Raw genomic sequence first — 14,253 nt, 5'->3', positions numbered from 1 at the left:
TATATATGTATATATTTCTCATTTCTTCTGTTTTTATTGGACTGACAATTTGAAAATAAATATTTGACTTGCATGGTAAAGCACATTTTTATTGTTTAGCTTTTGTGACTCCCTATTGTGAGAAAACTTGTGTGCAACTTAAACTCAGATAACAGATTTATTTTAAAAACCCAACTCTGACCTAAATAAAATGGTTCTGTAAAATAAGAGTGTAAGAAAACTGATCAGAACACAAAATAAAGGCAAGTTTATTTTTATAGCATCTTTCAAGGATTGCCAGGAAATCAGATAAATGCCAAAAAAAAAGCTTTAATCTTTAATTCATGACATTTAAACATCACACTAAATAACATTACATAAAAATGTTAAAATGTTAAATGCAAGCTGGCTCTCCAATTTTTTGTGGAATATAAGTGAAATGTAAAAGGCTCAACAATTTCTGCACACATAAAACAATAATCTGAGCTTGGCAAGTCATAGATGGTAACTAAAATGGTCTGAAAATGAGCTAATTTTTGTTTTTCAGATTAATAATTACCAAATGACAAAAAAAATTCACATCTGCTTATTGAGATCCAAATTGGCTCAGAACTAGAGACAAAAACTAATCACTAGTCACAAAATGTTCTTTAAAATTAAATGTTCCTTTTCTATGCAACCTCTTATTGTGGAATTAGTTTTATAGTAGATTTAGGGAAGGAACAAACTTTGACAAAAACATTGTTTTTATTGTTGCTGTTAGCTTTGACCCACTGGATGATGAAAGACTAAACATTTTAGACTGATGTGGGAACTTAAATCTTTTTGAACATCAAGAAGTCAACCGTCACATTTTTCACAGGCTTCATTTCTCTTACAAAAAATACCAAGAATCTTTTGTGACTAACTTTATTTCATCTGTGCTTAGTATTTTGTGCTTGGACTCATATAAACACAAATTATCAAGCAAATTTTCATGAATATGTTCTCTGATGATTCCGTGGTCGATCAGCAACCAGTTTTTGTTAGATCCTTCATACACTGAAACAATCTACTTCTGAAAATATTACAACTGATAGAGTGTATTGTGGGTAACTCACTTATTATTTGTTTGTTAAACTGTTACATTGCAGCATAGCAGACACAGTGAGCTCCGGCATCAATACAGATTGAATCCCAGTGGTGAAAATGGACTTCCATAGGTTTTTTTTTACCCCTTTCTTTGTTTAGCGACTGACTTTCCTCAGGATATTTTAAGGTTTCTCCTATTTTTAAATGAACTTCAATCTCTAACTAATGAATTCTTCTTGTAATCAAATATAATTCAGCACTTATTCACCTGTGTTAACACGCTTGTGAACAAATTCTCCATTACAGCTTACAATACAGAAGACTATCCCAGTAACACTTTGGTTCACAATCTTCAATGTATTTATTAATATGCATTTTAAAATAGGTACTTTGAGATCAGTATTAAGCAATGACACATTATTTTTTTCTTGTATTTTATAATCCAATCAGTTCCAGAGACTGCCTCTGAAATCATTTTCACTGCAGTTGGTCAGTGCTTATAGCCATAATTAAAGAGAGCTAAGAATAACACACTGTATTGTTTTAATTCAGTGAAATTATTTGTTTTTCTCTCCAGTTTAAAACCAAGTGTCTTCCATAGCCACTGCACAGCAAATCATTTTCAGTCTGAATGAACGTACAGCTCTTAATGGGATTATCCCACAAGCCTCAGTGCTCCTGTTTCCATCAACGTCCTTCTTACTGGGACGCTTTTGATCTTTTCCTTACGTGGAATTAATCTCAAACCTGCTCAGCCTGCAATGATTCAATTAACCAGCGGATGTCTTTTTTTTTCACTTGATCTGTTACAATTTTCAGCCTCCATTAGAGTACAAGACGCAACCTGGATGCCACTGAGTGAAATACGGTTTCTGATTGTTTCTAGCAAGAAGCTAATTGGAGAAATGAATGTGTTATGATGACTCAGTCATGTGACCATCTGTCAGACTTGACCAGTACTTTCCTCCCAGTACAGTGGTAATGTTACTCTGTTTGATCAAAATGTTGTTGGATAGCTAAAATGCAGTAGCTGCTTTATTCCTAACAACCTCATGTGAAACCCTGTAATTAAAAAAATCTTGTTTTTGCTCCATCATGCAAAAGTATCATAGTGAAGCCAAAAGAAATTGGCACATTTTTCTTTTTTCAATGTTTTACACGCTGCTATAAAGTCAAGACATCCAGTTTAGCTTTTAATACCACTCCAGGCAAAAGCAACATCAATTTTCTTTCTTTCAGACCATAAACATCGCAGAATTAAAGCAGGACTTGAGAGCAACACACATATAATTATGACTCATGTCTGCTTAGACCTGGATGCTTAGCACATCACAAACATTTTCACCCGACTCTTCATTTCACAAAACTGTAAATTTGAGTTTTTTTATTATTATTATTCGTACAGTTGAATGTCAGCGAATTAGAATATTACTGAAAAGTCAGTTCATCTCAGTTCAGTTCAGGAAGTGAAACACATTATGTGAGCCAAATAAAAACATGTTTTGCCCAAACATGTTTTTGGGCACTGTTTATTCTGTCACATGCTGTTTGCATTTTAATTATGTAAAGCACTTTGAAATGCCTTGCTGCTGAAATGTGCTATACAAATAAAATTTGATTGATTGATTGATTGAATACCCGCCTAAAAGTAATTTTCAAAAGTTACTTTTAGTTTAATCAAACTAGCCTCTTTAATGTTCAAGTGTACCAAGATCCTAATTTGCTAGCCCAGTTTCTTCAGGACTAGTTAAAGTAGCTGTGTTATTCAGTAACAGGCATTTAAGCTGTTTGTTTTTGTAGTTATAAAAAATCCGTACTTCTAGTAGGAAAGCTTGTGAAGTTGAAAAGGACAAGTATAACTGTTTGTTTCCTACACGTTTAGGTGTCAATCGAAGTCAATTAGTTTTTTATGTAACAATGCGATGGATGTGAATAAGATAAGACACAGTCATTAATTAGTTTCAAGGAAATGTGTCATTAGAACAGATTCTATAGAGGCTATCTGCCAATGTGAGATATGAGCACTTCAACTTGTTTTTACACTGTTTTATTGAATAATTAAAAAAATATAATGATTAAAAACAGTCTGTTAACTTTGGTACTTTCGCAAGAAGCTGTTGATTCCAAATTTAATTTCTCCTCTACTGCCCTCTGCTGCTTTGCTTTTTAAAATGTATCTATTTTCCCAAAAATAATTAGTTTTTTCATCTTAGGTAAGTCAACATCAACCAAATTAACTAAATTATTTTTGGCGCCAGGTTCTATGTAATATCGAGGTAGTATTCTTTAAAATAAACATAATCTCCTTTTTAAAACTGTAAATCTACAGAAACATCTGGTAAAGTTGTTGTTCACCAGACAAACTTTGATTAGCTTTTTTTTTTCAGGTTTTTTCAGTTGAAAGACAATTCAGAAAAGTAATGTCAATCCCTCTTCAGAAAACTGATCCACCTACTGTGGCAGCACATGGTTTTAACAAATATCACCCAATAATAAGCTGCTTCATAATATGCATGTTAGGTGAAAAATAATCCCCAATCAGTCATTACTTAGCACTTATTATTGTTATCAATAGTTATTACCCACTCAGAAGGAAGGAGACTTTGGGCTTCTGACATTATGCACAAGATCTGTTATTATGCTGTTATTAACCCCTGCAAAACATTACTAATTTAGGAAGCATAAAAATATCTTAAAGGGTATTCATAACTTGAGTCACTTTTATCTTAAGCTCTTCAAATTGTCTTGCTGCTTGATTCATGAATTTATAGGAGCTGTTTCAAGTTTAAGCCTTAATCCTGAAGTTAGTAAACTGAACCACTGGGGCTCCATTTGAGTCACTAAACAAAATCTAGCTAAGAGCAAGTTTTAAATTAAAGGAAGAGCGACCAGGTGTGGTCTGTGGATCCTAGTCGGCTGCAAGGCTACTCAGCCTGACTAATTCGTAGCCTTAAGCGGGGCACGACTTCTGGGTGAAGGTCGTCAGCAGCCAGACGAGTCTAATTAGATTTTCTATAGATTCTGTTCACGTTAAGACTCTTCAGGTTTAGGAATCTCTCCATCCGCTGGATGGAAAGCCGGTTAACCTCTCAGAGTACGCAGCTGGTTGGGAGGCACTGAGCATGTCAGACAATGAAACTTGAAAGTCCCAGTGATTCCAGGAACATCACTACTAACGATATTCCAGGTGAATCAGTAGATGTGTTTAAACGGTAACATTTTAAAGTATAGAATATGAAACAATTCAAAATGGCCAACCTCAGTTACTCCATGAACAATAATTTTTTAAAGGAATGTCACAGTAGAAACATTTTTTATGATTTCAATTGGTGCAGTTATTTACTCAACAGGTGATGATGCTGTGAGTAAATGAAGTAACCATGCAGCACATCCAATGGGTAAAAGAGGAAAAAAAAATAGCTGATCGTTTTTTAATCACTTCTTCATCACATTAAAAACAGACTAAACGTTAAGCCATTTTTTTTTATCAGTAAAGTCTTTTTATGGACAGGAAATCAGATCGGATCTTCTATAAAATATATTATGCATCATCTAGGCTCTATCAATTGCAGCAATGATTCCTAATATACTCACTTTTGTTAGCCGTTTGCTTTGGCTCTCTAATAGCATTAATAGATCTACTGTGCGTCATTAATCTGCTGCCAGAAAAAGAAGGCAGATTCAGAAATGCTGGTTTAGCAGCACGAAATCAAAGGACTGTTTTCTTAAGTAATTAAAACATTAATTTCTCTTGGCATGGTGCCTTTATTCACCAAGCAATATCCTCCCTGGTCTTCTGTTGTAAGCCTGTAAACAACATAGAGCAGGAAGTGTTTATTAGTCTACCTCTGTTGGACCTGTCTTCTGTTTCTCCGTCAGTTAATGAGCTTGGCCTTTTACTCCCGGATTAAATGTATTGTGGAGGTGAGGGCTGAATGCCAGGGCAGCCACATGCTCCCCAGGACCAATAATGGTCTGACTAATATTTTCTTTTCTTTTTTTCTCAAAGAGGGACTTATAGGCAAACTGTTAGAAGTTGACAAAGATGGACAGTCTGTGCTCTGTTCTTTAAATAAAATAGGTATGAAAATAAATCAGTCCAATTCGATACATTTTTCAAATAATCCAATATTATTTAGATACAGCTCTGAAAAAAAAAATTAAGATACCACTTAAAATGATCAGTTTCTCTGATTTTACTTTTTATAGGTATATGTTTGAGAAAATTGAACATTGTTCTTTTATTCTATGAACTACTGATAACATGTTTTAGAAATTCCAAGCAAAAATGTTATATTGATTTGCAGAAAAAGAAAAATGATTAAAATAACAAAAAGGATGCAGAGCTTTTAGACTTAAAATAATGCCAAGAAAACAAGTTCATATTCATTTAGAAACAACAATATTAACGTTTCAACTCAGGAAGAGTTCAGAAATCAATATTTAGTGGAACAACCAACAAACAGAAACAGAAATTATTTGAGGGTTATCCAACCCACATTTATAAAGCAAAAGCAGACATAACAATTCTGTTCATTTTTAAAATTTTATTTTATTTTTTATCAGAATCCACGTACATGTAGCAGCTGTACTGTGCATGAAAGTCAGCACATAGTTTATACATGTCATGAATATCAGAAGATTAAATAATGAGCCACTGAAGCAAATGTTCTTCCTCAATGCTGGCAACGGAGGAAACGTTTACCTCTTGAACTGAGCGATTGGGGAAGGGATCTTGATGTCCTGACCCTTCTCAAGCCTCTTCTCACACTCAATGAGATAGTTGACACCGTCAATCACTAACTGTACCAGCTCAACCTGCGGAGGAATCATAGAGAGGATCTTCAGAAGGTGTTTTATCCTCAAAAGCTGTAAGTTGTAAGGATTATTTTTTTATTAATTGTAATACAGATGTTTGGTATGAGGTTCATGACTATGTGGATTCAATTTACTTTTTGGATAACTATTCCTTGTCAGGATTAATAATAAAAAGAAGTGACATTTGACTTTTTGTCATGTAATTTCTAATAAATTGCTGTTTTGACCCTTACCAATGTTACTGCTTTCTGTTAAACTATCTTTAAGTGTAGAGTCTCGACATTGTCTGCAAAACGCTAAAATGCAAGAAATCATGTTTCATGTGCACTCTGTCATAAACCAGTCAGGCTTCTTCCACCATGAGTGGAAAATACTTGGTGTACTGTAAACCATTTTGCACACACATTATTCAATAAGGAGTTAGGGGAATATTACATTTGCAGTCTTTTGTTCTCTCAAATCAGACTTCCTCTGTGTTTTCTGAGATAGGCCAGTAGAGAAAGGCCTGACCTTACACATGTATCGGTTTTTCTAGCATTTAATCAGTAAAGTCTGCTGCCACACAGTCTATTTGGAGACCCTGTGCGACCGACTGAGCAAAGGAAAAAGCAGTCTATAACCTCACGTAACACTTCCCTGCCAGGATTAGAGCTTAAGAGCCAGCAGGTAGGGTTATTCCCAGCCCACACCTGCTGTGGTCCGTATATCTGATCTCCTCAGTCGGACTCTGCCACTCTTTGTCTGCTGTTCAACTTTATTTTGACTATTTAGGCGTTTTTTTTCTTCCCACCCACCACCACCTCCCTCCACTCCCTTGTTTACCTCTGACTTGCCCAGACGGTCGAGGTTAGAGATGTCAAAGGTGTCTCCAGTGGCAGCCGTGTCCACTCCCCCTGTGCCTCGCTTTTGTAGTCTCAGGTTCTCCAGTATCTTTTTGAAGCGGGGATCCTGGTTTAAACCAGCACAAAATCAAAATATCAGACAGTTTAAAAAAAATGTATGAAAATGAGTTGTTAGAAACATAATGGATAAGCCTGTTCATCACAAATGGAGGTGGTGATGGTAGGGAAGCCACGTATTTGTAGAGGTATAAATATATATGTGTTGGTTTGTTATGTAAGTATGTGTGTGAATATGTATCTATGTGTATGCAAGTGGAAAAAAATGTGTTCATATGGCTGTGTGTAATTATTCTTTGCTGAACAAAAGGGTGGGGGACAATAAGCTGTGCTTTTCCTCACTTCTTTCTGATTATTCCAGCTGTTTTTCCTTGGTTTTGATGTTTTATAGTTATTGTGCTTCCTTTAATTTTGATTTGCTATTGTGAGATGTGTGTTATTATGCAACAAGTGTGACGCTAGGTAGTTTTTGCATATTCAAAATAAATAAGCAATAACAGAAATAATCTTTAGGTACTAAAGCAACAGAAAATGGGGAAGAATAAGCCATTGCATTTGCTGATGTAATTCTTGTCTAACCTTGCTGAGAAACGGCAGGCGGATATGAACTCCTGCCCTGAGCCCCGTGCCCAGGTTAGACGGGCAGGTCAGGATGTATCCCAGACGTTCGTTCCACATGAACTCCCACCCTCTTTCTTGAATAAGATGCTCCACCTAAATGTTACAAAAATAAATGAACAAAGTTTAGTAATTAGTCTTCAGAAAATTGGGAATTTGACACTGACTAACAGATTTTAAAAAAGCAGGTGTTATGTTTGAAAAATAGTCTGTGAAAAGAACTGAATCTGTTGTCAGACCTGTTTGAGACCTCTGCAGAACCTCTCAAACACTCGCTTCATATTTCCTCCCTTCTCCATGGATATGACCCTCGTGTGGTCCTCCTCGTTAATCCAGATCAAGAAGTTCTTCTCATTGTTGTGCCTGAACCAAATAAGAAATATCAAGTTATAGATGTCAAAAAAATTCAGTCACGTTGAGTTAAACAAATTGCCTTTCATTCAAAATCAAATCATGCTTAAAAACAAGAAAGCTCTTGAGGTTGAGCTATGACGAAGAAGGAGAAACCCACAAGAAGACTTTAAATGAGAAAATGGTTGTATGTAGACCATAACCCGTTTTCAGTGGATCACTGGTCTTTGTCTGGGTAAAACAAAGCCCAATGGAGTCTCATCTAACCACACTCCTCTCTGTACATTTTGATCTTATAATGCAAGTCCACATCAAATGTTGTGCGCCGCGTAAAAGGACACACATTGTTTGTTTGTACATATTCTAATTGAGAAACCAGAGGGGAGGATGACTGGATTCATGCTCATTCTGAATAAACTCATAACTGATCACATTGCTATGAAATGAAGACAGTCTGTTGTTGGGGCTATGAAAGTAATCCTTTCTCAGTTCTGGTGTTGCACCCAAGATTGAACTTAATACAGCTTAATTTTTTTTAAAGTGCAACATTTTTCAGTAATTAGCTACTTGTAGGTGGCCAGAAGAAAACTTACTACTTAATGATTGATGTAGCGTTGCACTTTATCTTTATTAATATTTTTCACGCTGTGAATAAAAAAAAAAAACACTGAAGAAACAGTTCTTTTTCTATACTGCAGAGGTTCTTAGTGAAAAGAGGATCAGCAAAAGCTACATAAAGTGAAGGATTGTTTTATTGTCTTTCCAGTTGTCCTTTTTTATTTAATCTATTTTGTATAAAAACAGCAACATACTCTGGTAAAAATGCTGGTTACTGATTACTCTGCATGTTATGGTTAATACTTGTATATAAGTGACTAAATTTAAAAAGACCAGTTCAGAACAAGTGCTTTAAATATTTCAGAAGCAAAGACTTAATGTACCAAATCTACTACTTGTTGTTCTTCCTATCATTCATTTTGGTTTACAATATGGGCTCCTTGTATGGGGCCCACTAGGGCTGACTGAAAGTAACCTATAGTGGCAAAACTACTTCAGTATCCTGTGTAGATTGTTTTGACACATTACTACTTTTTTCAAGGAAGACTCTACAGTCATACTTGTCTCTAGCCAAAATATTGTTTTATTATGCTAAAATTTCAAATAGGAATTAGATGCGTTTTCAAAAGGGAAATGATTTTGCTAAATACTATGATGATAATGATTAGTACTTGTATTATTGTATATTCTTATTCTAGAAACATTGTGACTGTCCATAGATTACATAATATGTGCTGCATTATTCGCCTTTATAGGTTCAAAGCAGAAAATCGCTGTGTAAAAAGATGGACATGGTGTTCTAGATGTACTCCGTAAATTAAACAAATTATCTAAATATTAAACATACTAACTAGAGTGCCTAATTGTTGTTGGCTTATTTATGAATAAGCCAACAATTGTGAATTCATGGCCAACTTAGTATCAGTCCATATGGGGCCAACATACAGGTATTGACTGAGATAAGACTAAATATATCAGATTGTTTTCTGTATTAACAAGTGTAAAAAGTAAATACAATCCCTTTACAGAGCTAGAAGGTCACTAACTGAGCTTCTCCAACACTGATGCAGTCTCCTCAGGCTTCACAGACACCCTGAGCTTAAAAGTGGAACTTCCTCTACACTCTGTTGCTTTTTGCTTACCAGATACCACGAGCATCAGGCCAGTCTCTGGCCATTCCAGCTGCCGTGAGCAAAGGTGATACAGGCTTATCAAACAGGAAGTGCTCCTGATTGGCCAGTGAAGAGACAGAATAATTGGCGGGGGGATTAGACAGCATCAACAGCAGAAGAAAGAGCAGCATTGCCCTGTTTGGGTACTGACGTCGATAAGCTGCTGTTGCTGTTTCTCAGTCATCTCTCCCAGGCTGTAGTATCGGCCGGCCAGTTCTCCTTTCAGGCCAGAAAGGGCTGTGACAACCACACGCTCCACCTCGCGGCGCTCGGACCGTGTGCACGCAGGTGGGAGGCTCAGTCCGCGAATGCTGCGCCCGGTGCGCACACGGGACGACAACACGAAGCGCTCGTCAAACATTCCCGAGGTGACCTGAGAAAGCACAATTTCACTTTACCGACCATGAAATTGTGCAAATTGAAATTACGAAAATAAGTTTGCTTAATGGCAACATGCCAATTTAAAAAATCAACAAAAAATAAAAAAATCTCATGATTTTCGCTGATATGTTTTTTGCACTAGAATGAAGTGGTTTTTCCAGCCATATCAAAATCGATGTATTTTACAAAAACGGTAATGGAAAAAAAAATGTTTCCGCATCACAGGAGTCATGTGATCAGCAGCCGGACGTTAAAGGCGGAAACCACGAAGAATACTACAGGAAGTAGCATGAGGAAGAGGTGTGTGTTGGGGGCTTTTTGGAGAAAGTGCGTCTGGCTCCACCAGAAATCAAACAGCATCACACAGTTTATAAAAAGTTGTGTCATTCAAACGTGTTGAATCCATTGGTCTTCTGTAAAATAGCCAAAATAGCGTTGACATATCCGCTCCCAAGTTTTAGGGGCTTGTCACTTCAATGCCTGGATAAGATGCTGAAATCTTTCCTGATGGCTGGTAGATGATGAGCTGGCTGAAATTTATCTCATGTAACTGTTCACATCCATCTCTGACATGATTTTAAATGACTTATCGCATGAACAAGCTTATTCGCAGGTTATTTTAATTTAATTTCTTAATAGCAGTTGTGTTTTTGCGACAGTAGAATGCAGACAAAGATTTTCACACATTTGTAGTATAAACACATCTTCTGTTTGTACATGTTTATGCTAAATAATGAAAAAAAAATATAAATGTCACCTTGGAAGACTCCAGATCAGTGGGGTGCTTCATGGTACGAGGGTCATATCCATTGTGTCTGTCCTTAATAACAGGATCAAAGAGCTCCGCAAACACCTGATTAAAAAAAACAACAACAAAAAAAAAAACACTTTATCTTCACAAAACTTTTAGAATGATACTGAAAGCAAAGAATGGTTTGGATACAATGTCCGACCTCGTAGCTTTCTTCGTCCCCAGCCACCATGCCCACAGTTTTAATGAAGGGGTGTCCGGGGTTGTCCACCCCAGTCTGGATGCACTGATCCAGGGTCCAGTTGTTGGGCGTCGCCTTGTCCCTCAGACGAGCATAAATGGTCGGGGTCATTGCTGATGCCATGCAGTTGTTGTGCTTCCTCAGATCAGGGTAATCAGCACTGTGGGAATTAATCAGCAATAGATTAGGTATAATTTTGAGAAAATACAGTTTCCTTGACTAAAAGAGCCAACATAGAAAAGACAAATGAAATCAGTAGTTTTTTGGAAAACATATAAATAAATGCTGTACAAAGATGTTTACCTTTACCGTTAATTAGTCAGAGTCTCCAATATGTGCTAAAATGTGAGGCTATAACTATCTAGTTGACCTCAGTCTGCTAAATCCAGATTCGTTTTTGACACTCTTCCAGAAATGCACCTTGGGGGATAGAACCTCCTGCTCTCAGCTGCAGCAGTGTTATCAGTGAGGAGAAATGTGGATGCCAAAGTGCCGGCTCCCATGGCCATCATCACTGCTGTGTTACGACCGGTCATCATGCGGGTGAAAGAGTTCGCCATCGTTATTTGGTCAAGGTATTTCCTGGTGAAGAAATAAAAGGTCAATGTGACGTTTTGCAAACTTTACAGCATAAAAGTTAAATTAAACTATCAAGTAATAACATAAATTAAACATTAGATCCTTGAGCAATTTGGAATCCTGTAATTATCCATCCCAACTGCTTTAGGTGAAATATCTGACTTGTTCTCTGTAAATGTCAGGCGTAGTGTTTGCTTGTTTATTTGCTTGAAATGTGCACAAAGGTCACAGACAATGAGTAAACAGATAATTGGAAACAGACTGTACACAGGCTTAGCAATTGACAACTGCAGTGTTTCTACAAAATTGTGTGTAAGTAAAAAACAAACAAAAAAAACAAAAAAAACAAAACAAAAAAAACCATAAAATATGCACAATAAGGCCAGTAAATGTGGAACTGATGATTTTGGATTTTTTTTCCCCCAAACAAATAAATGTGAAATTAATGTAGTGCATTAAAAAAGTACAAATGATATTTACACATCTAGTAAAAGCAGTAGGACATAAATTATATCACCAAAAGACTCTCACAATAACTGCTTAAAAGATAAAAAAAAATATTTGAGTTAAAATTCAAAATCAGTTTTATTATAAATTATTTTTGTGTTTGAGTGGAAGATGTTAATGTCATTTCGTTTCATTCACATATATCTTTTCAGGTTGACAAAACTCCTAATTGCATTAGGCTATCAGATGTTTAGGTGGCAGATACAGCCTGCATGATGAGATTATTCCTGAAGCAGACAGAAGCTCCCTGATTGGCCACCCTGAGAAAGTCTCCAGCTCAGCTGATCAGTTGATTTGTGATTGGATACTGAGAGAGGGGCTGCTGTTTTAGATAAAACAAAATGAATAACAGAATAACACAACTGCAAAACGTGAAAGTTTGCAGCACGGTCGGAATTATACTAACTTATTCACAGTTTTTGATATTCAGTCATATCAAAGTGCTGTCTTAGATTTGGAATCAGGCCTGCGCACTGCCTGAACCGTTTTAGATGGCCAGCTACGCTTATGAAAGACAAGCCGGAAGAAAAGAAAGTGATACAGTGAGTGGGCAGGTGGAGGTGGAGTTAAACAGTTACCAGATTAGATCAGAGAGAAAGATGAAGAGAACAATAATATGAAGCTGTGAACAAACAGTATGGACAATTTTGGAAGCACAAAAAAGTAAATGAGCCTCAATTTGTCACAGAGAAAACAGAAAAAAAGGAAAGTAAGAAGACTGAAGGCATATAGTGGGTCAGAGGTCAGCATAAAGTGCGCTAAGAGTCACACGAAGGTCAAATGAAGTAAAATGCCCCCCTTAAAGAGATTATAAAAAGGGGGATTAGTTGGGATTTTCATCCCAGATTTGAAGGTTACATGAGGAGAGAAAAGGAAACCTGTGACCTCCGTTTAAATGTTAAAAGGCAACATTACAGTCATTTACTTTTAAATCGATTAGTTGTAGACATTTTTATGTTGAACCACATACAGTAAGTGTAAGTAACAGAACTGGAGGTTTGAGAAAGAATGCTTTTAAGACAATAGTAGCCAACAGATGGCTGACACTTGTGAACAGTAGGCAGCTTAAAAACTCTAATACAATTGTCTGCTGTGTGCGAGTGGACTGCAAATGTTCATCCAATGGGCTACTTTTAGCTGAATGACAGAGCAGAGTCATGTTGAGTGCTGTGTAATATAAGAATATTAAGCTTTTATCTGAAATGACCCTGCAAATGACCACAGTTCATGAATAAATAGAAGTAAAATGATGATCCAATTTTATACTGTGCATGTTTTAAAAGATAAAGTCACGTTTTTCAGTTGTACTGTGAGACTTATGGACCTCTCCAAGAGAAGATGGATCCACTTTAGGCTACAAGGCATGGATGAGGACAGATTTCAGAAGCAAACAATCAAAAGTTTAATTACAAATCTCATCACTTGCCTTTGCTCAGCTGAAAAGAAGAGGAGGGCAGAAGAGGGCCGGAGAGTTTCCTGGAGCTCAGTTCAGAGAGGCTTGATCTGCAAAGTGAGTGCAGCCTGAAGAATGTGAAGGGATCAGAAACGGACGAAGCTACCGGTCCAGGATTAGCCTCTGCCTGGCCGTCAGACAGAAAATCCTCTTTTCTCTGTCACTCATAATGTCTGCGTTCTTGCTCTTACTCTGGTTACCGGCAACCTGAAAACTTGTGCTGTTTGTATAAACTAATGTGCACCAAGTATAGACACAACACTTTATGCTTTCTCTTTTAGGATTCATTATATTTATAATAAACTTTCATTTTTGTTTTCCAAAACAACTGACCTGTGGCAATTTAGTGTGATAAGACGGTTATTGGAAATGCTTATTTAGTGCAAATATTAATTCTTTAATTGGCAAACACACAACCCTCGGGTGTTTGGGTTTTGTGTTAGTTTTCCAATCATTTCTTTGTTTATTTATTTGTTTATTTGTGCTAGCTTTTTACCCCTTGGTTTATAGTTTGCTTCCTGTCTGTTTCAACTAATTCTGTGTTTATTTTATGACCTTCCCTCAATCTTCCTGTTTTGCTCTCTTCCACAGCTGTTCCACTTTCTCCTGATTAAGCTTACCTGGACCCAGTGTCGTTCTCTGAGTTGATTTATAAACCCTTTGCTCAGCTGGAAATCACACTATGCAAACTTCAGATGCATGGGAAGGTGATGCCGGTCTTTTATTTACTTAAAGCTGTTCTTCTTTGTATTCCATCACAACACAAGACAAGCACAGCATGATGCGAGTATTGCAGTTTGGACTTTGAACCGAGTTTCCCTGCACTCATTACTGAACAGATTATACAAAAGCAAGCTGAAGCTCTCAACTTTATC

General features: G+C 36.6%; 1 protein-coding gene across 1 annotated transcript; it reads right to left on the bottom strand.

Annotated features, from left to right (window-relative positions):
- Nucleotides 1-5,577: 5,577 nt before the first annotated feature.
- On the bottom strand, nt 5,578-13,467 carry LOC103141744 (creatine kinase U-type, mitochondrial-like). Its single transcript, XM_007557486.2, has 10 exons — nt 13,352-13,467; nt 11,260-11,421; nt 10,801-10,999; nt 10,605-10,700; nt 9,618-9,839; nt 9,437-9,522; nt 7,625-7,748; nt 7,347-7,481; nt 6,691-6,816; nt 5,578-5,868 (listed from the first exon to the last, which is right to left on the bottom strand). Exons 2-10 carry the CDS (start codon nt 11,397-11,399, stop codon nt 5,752-5,754), a joined length of 1,245 nt encoding a protein of 414 aa, XP_007557548.1. The 5' UTR covers nt 11,400-11,421; nt 13,352-13,467; the 3' UTR covers nt 5,578-5,751.
- Nucleotides 13,468-14,253: the final 786 nt, after the last annotated feature.

This window comes from Poecilia formosa, unplaced genomic scaffold (genome assembly GCF_000485575.1).
Source record: "Poecilia formosa unplaced genomic scaffold, Poecilia_formosa-5.1.2 Scaffold89, whole genome shotgun sequence".
In the NCBI taxonomy this organism is placed as follows: domain Eukaryota; kingdom Metazoa; phylum Chordata; class Actinopteri; order Cyprinodontiformes; family Poeciliidae; genus Poecilia; species Poecilia formosa.
The sequence above is the reverse complement of the archived record's forward strand: the minus strand, read 5'-3'. Positions and strand labels throughout refer to the sequence as shown.

Coding starts and splice junctions, on each gene's coding strand:
- LOC103141744 (XM_007557486.2), bottom strand. CDS start 11,399: ATGGCGAACTCTTTCACCCGCATGATGACCGGTCGTAACACAGCAGTG. Junction 10,701..10,800: donor GGGACGAAGAAAGCTACGAG/GTCGGACATTGT, acceptor TTTTTTAATCAG/GTGTTTGCGGAGCTCTTTGA. Junction 7,482..7,624: donor TCTGCAGAGGTCTCAAACAG/GTCTGACAACAG, acceptor TGTAACATTTAG/GTGGAGCATCTTATTCAAGA.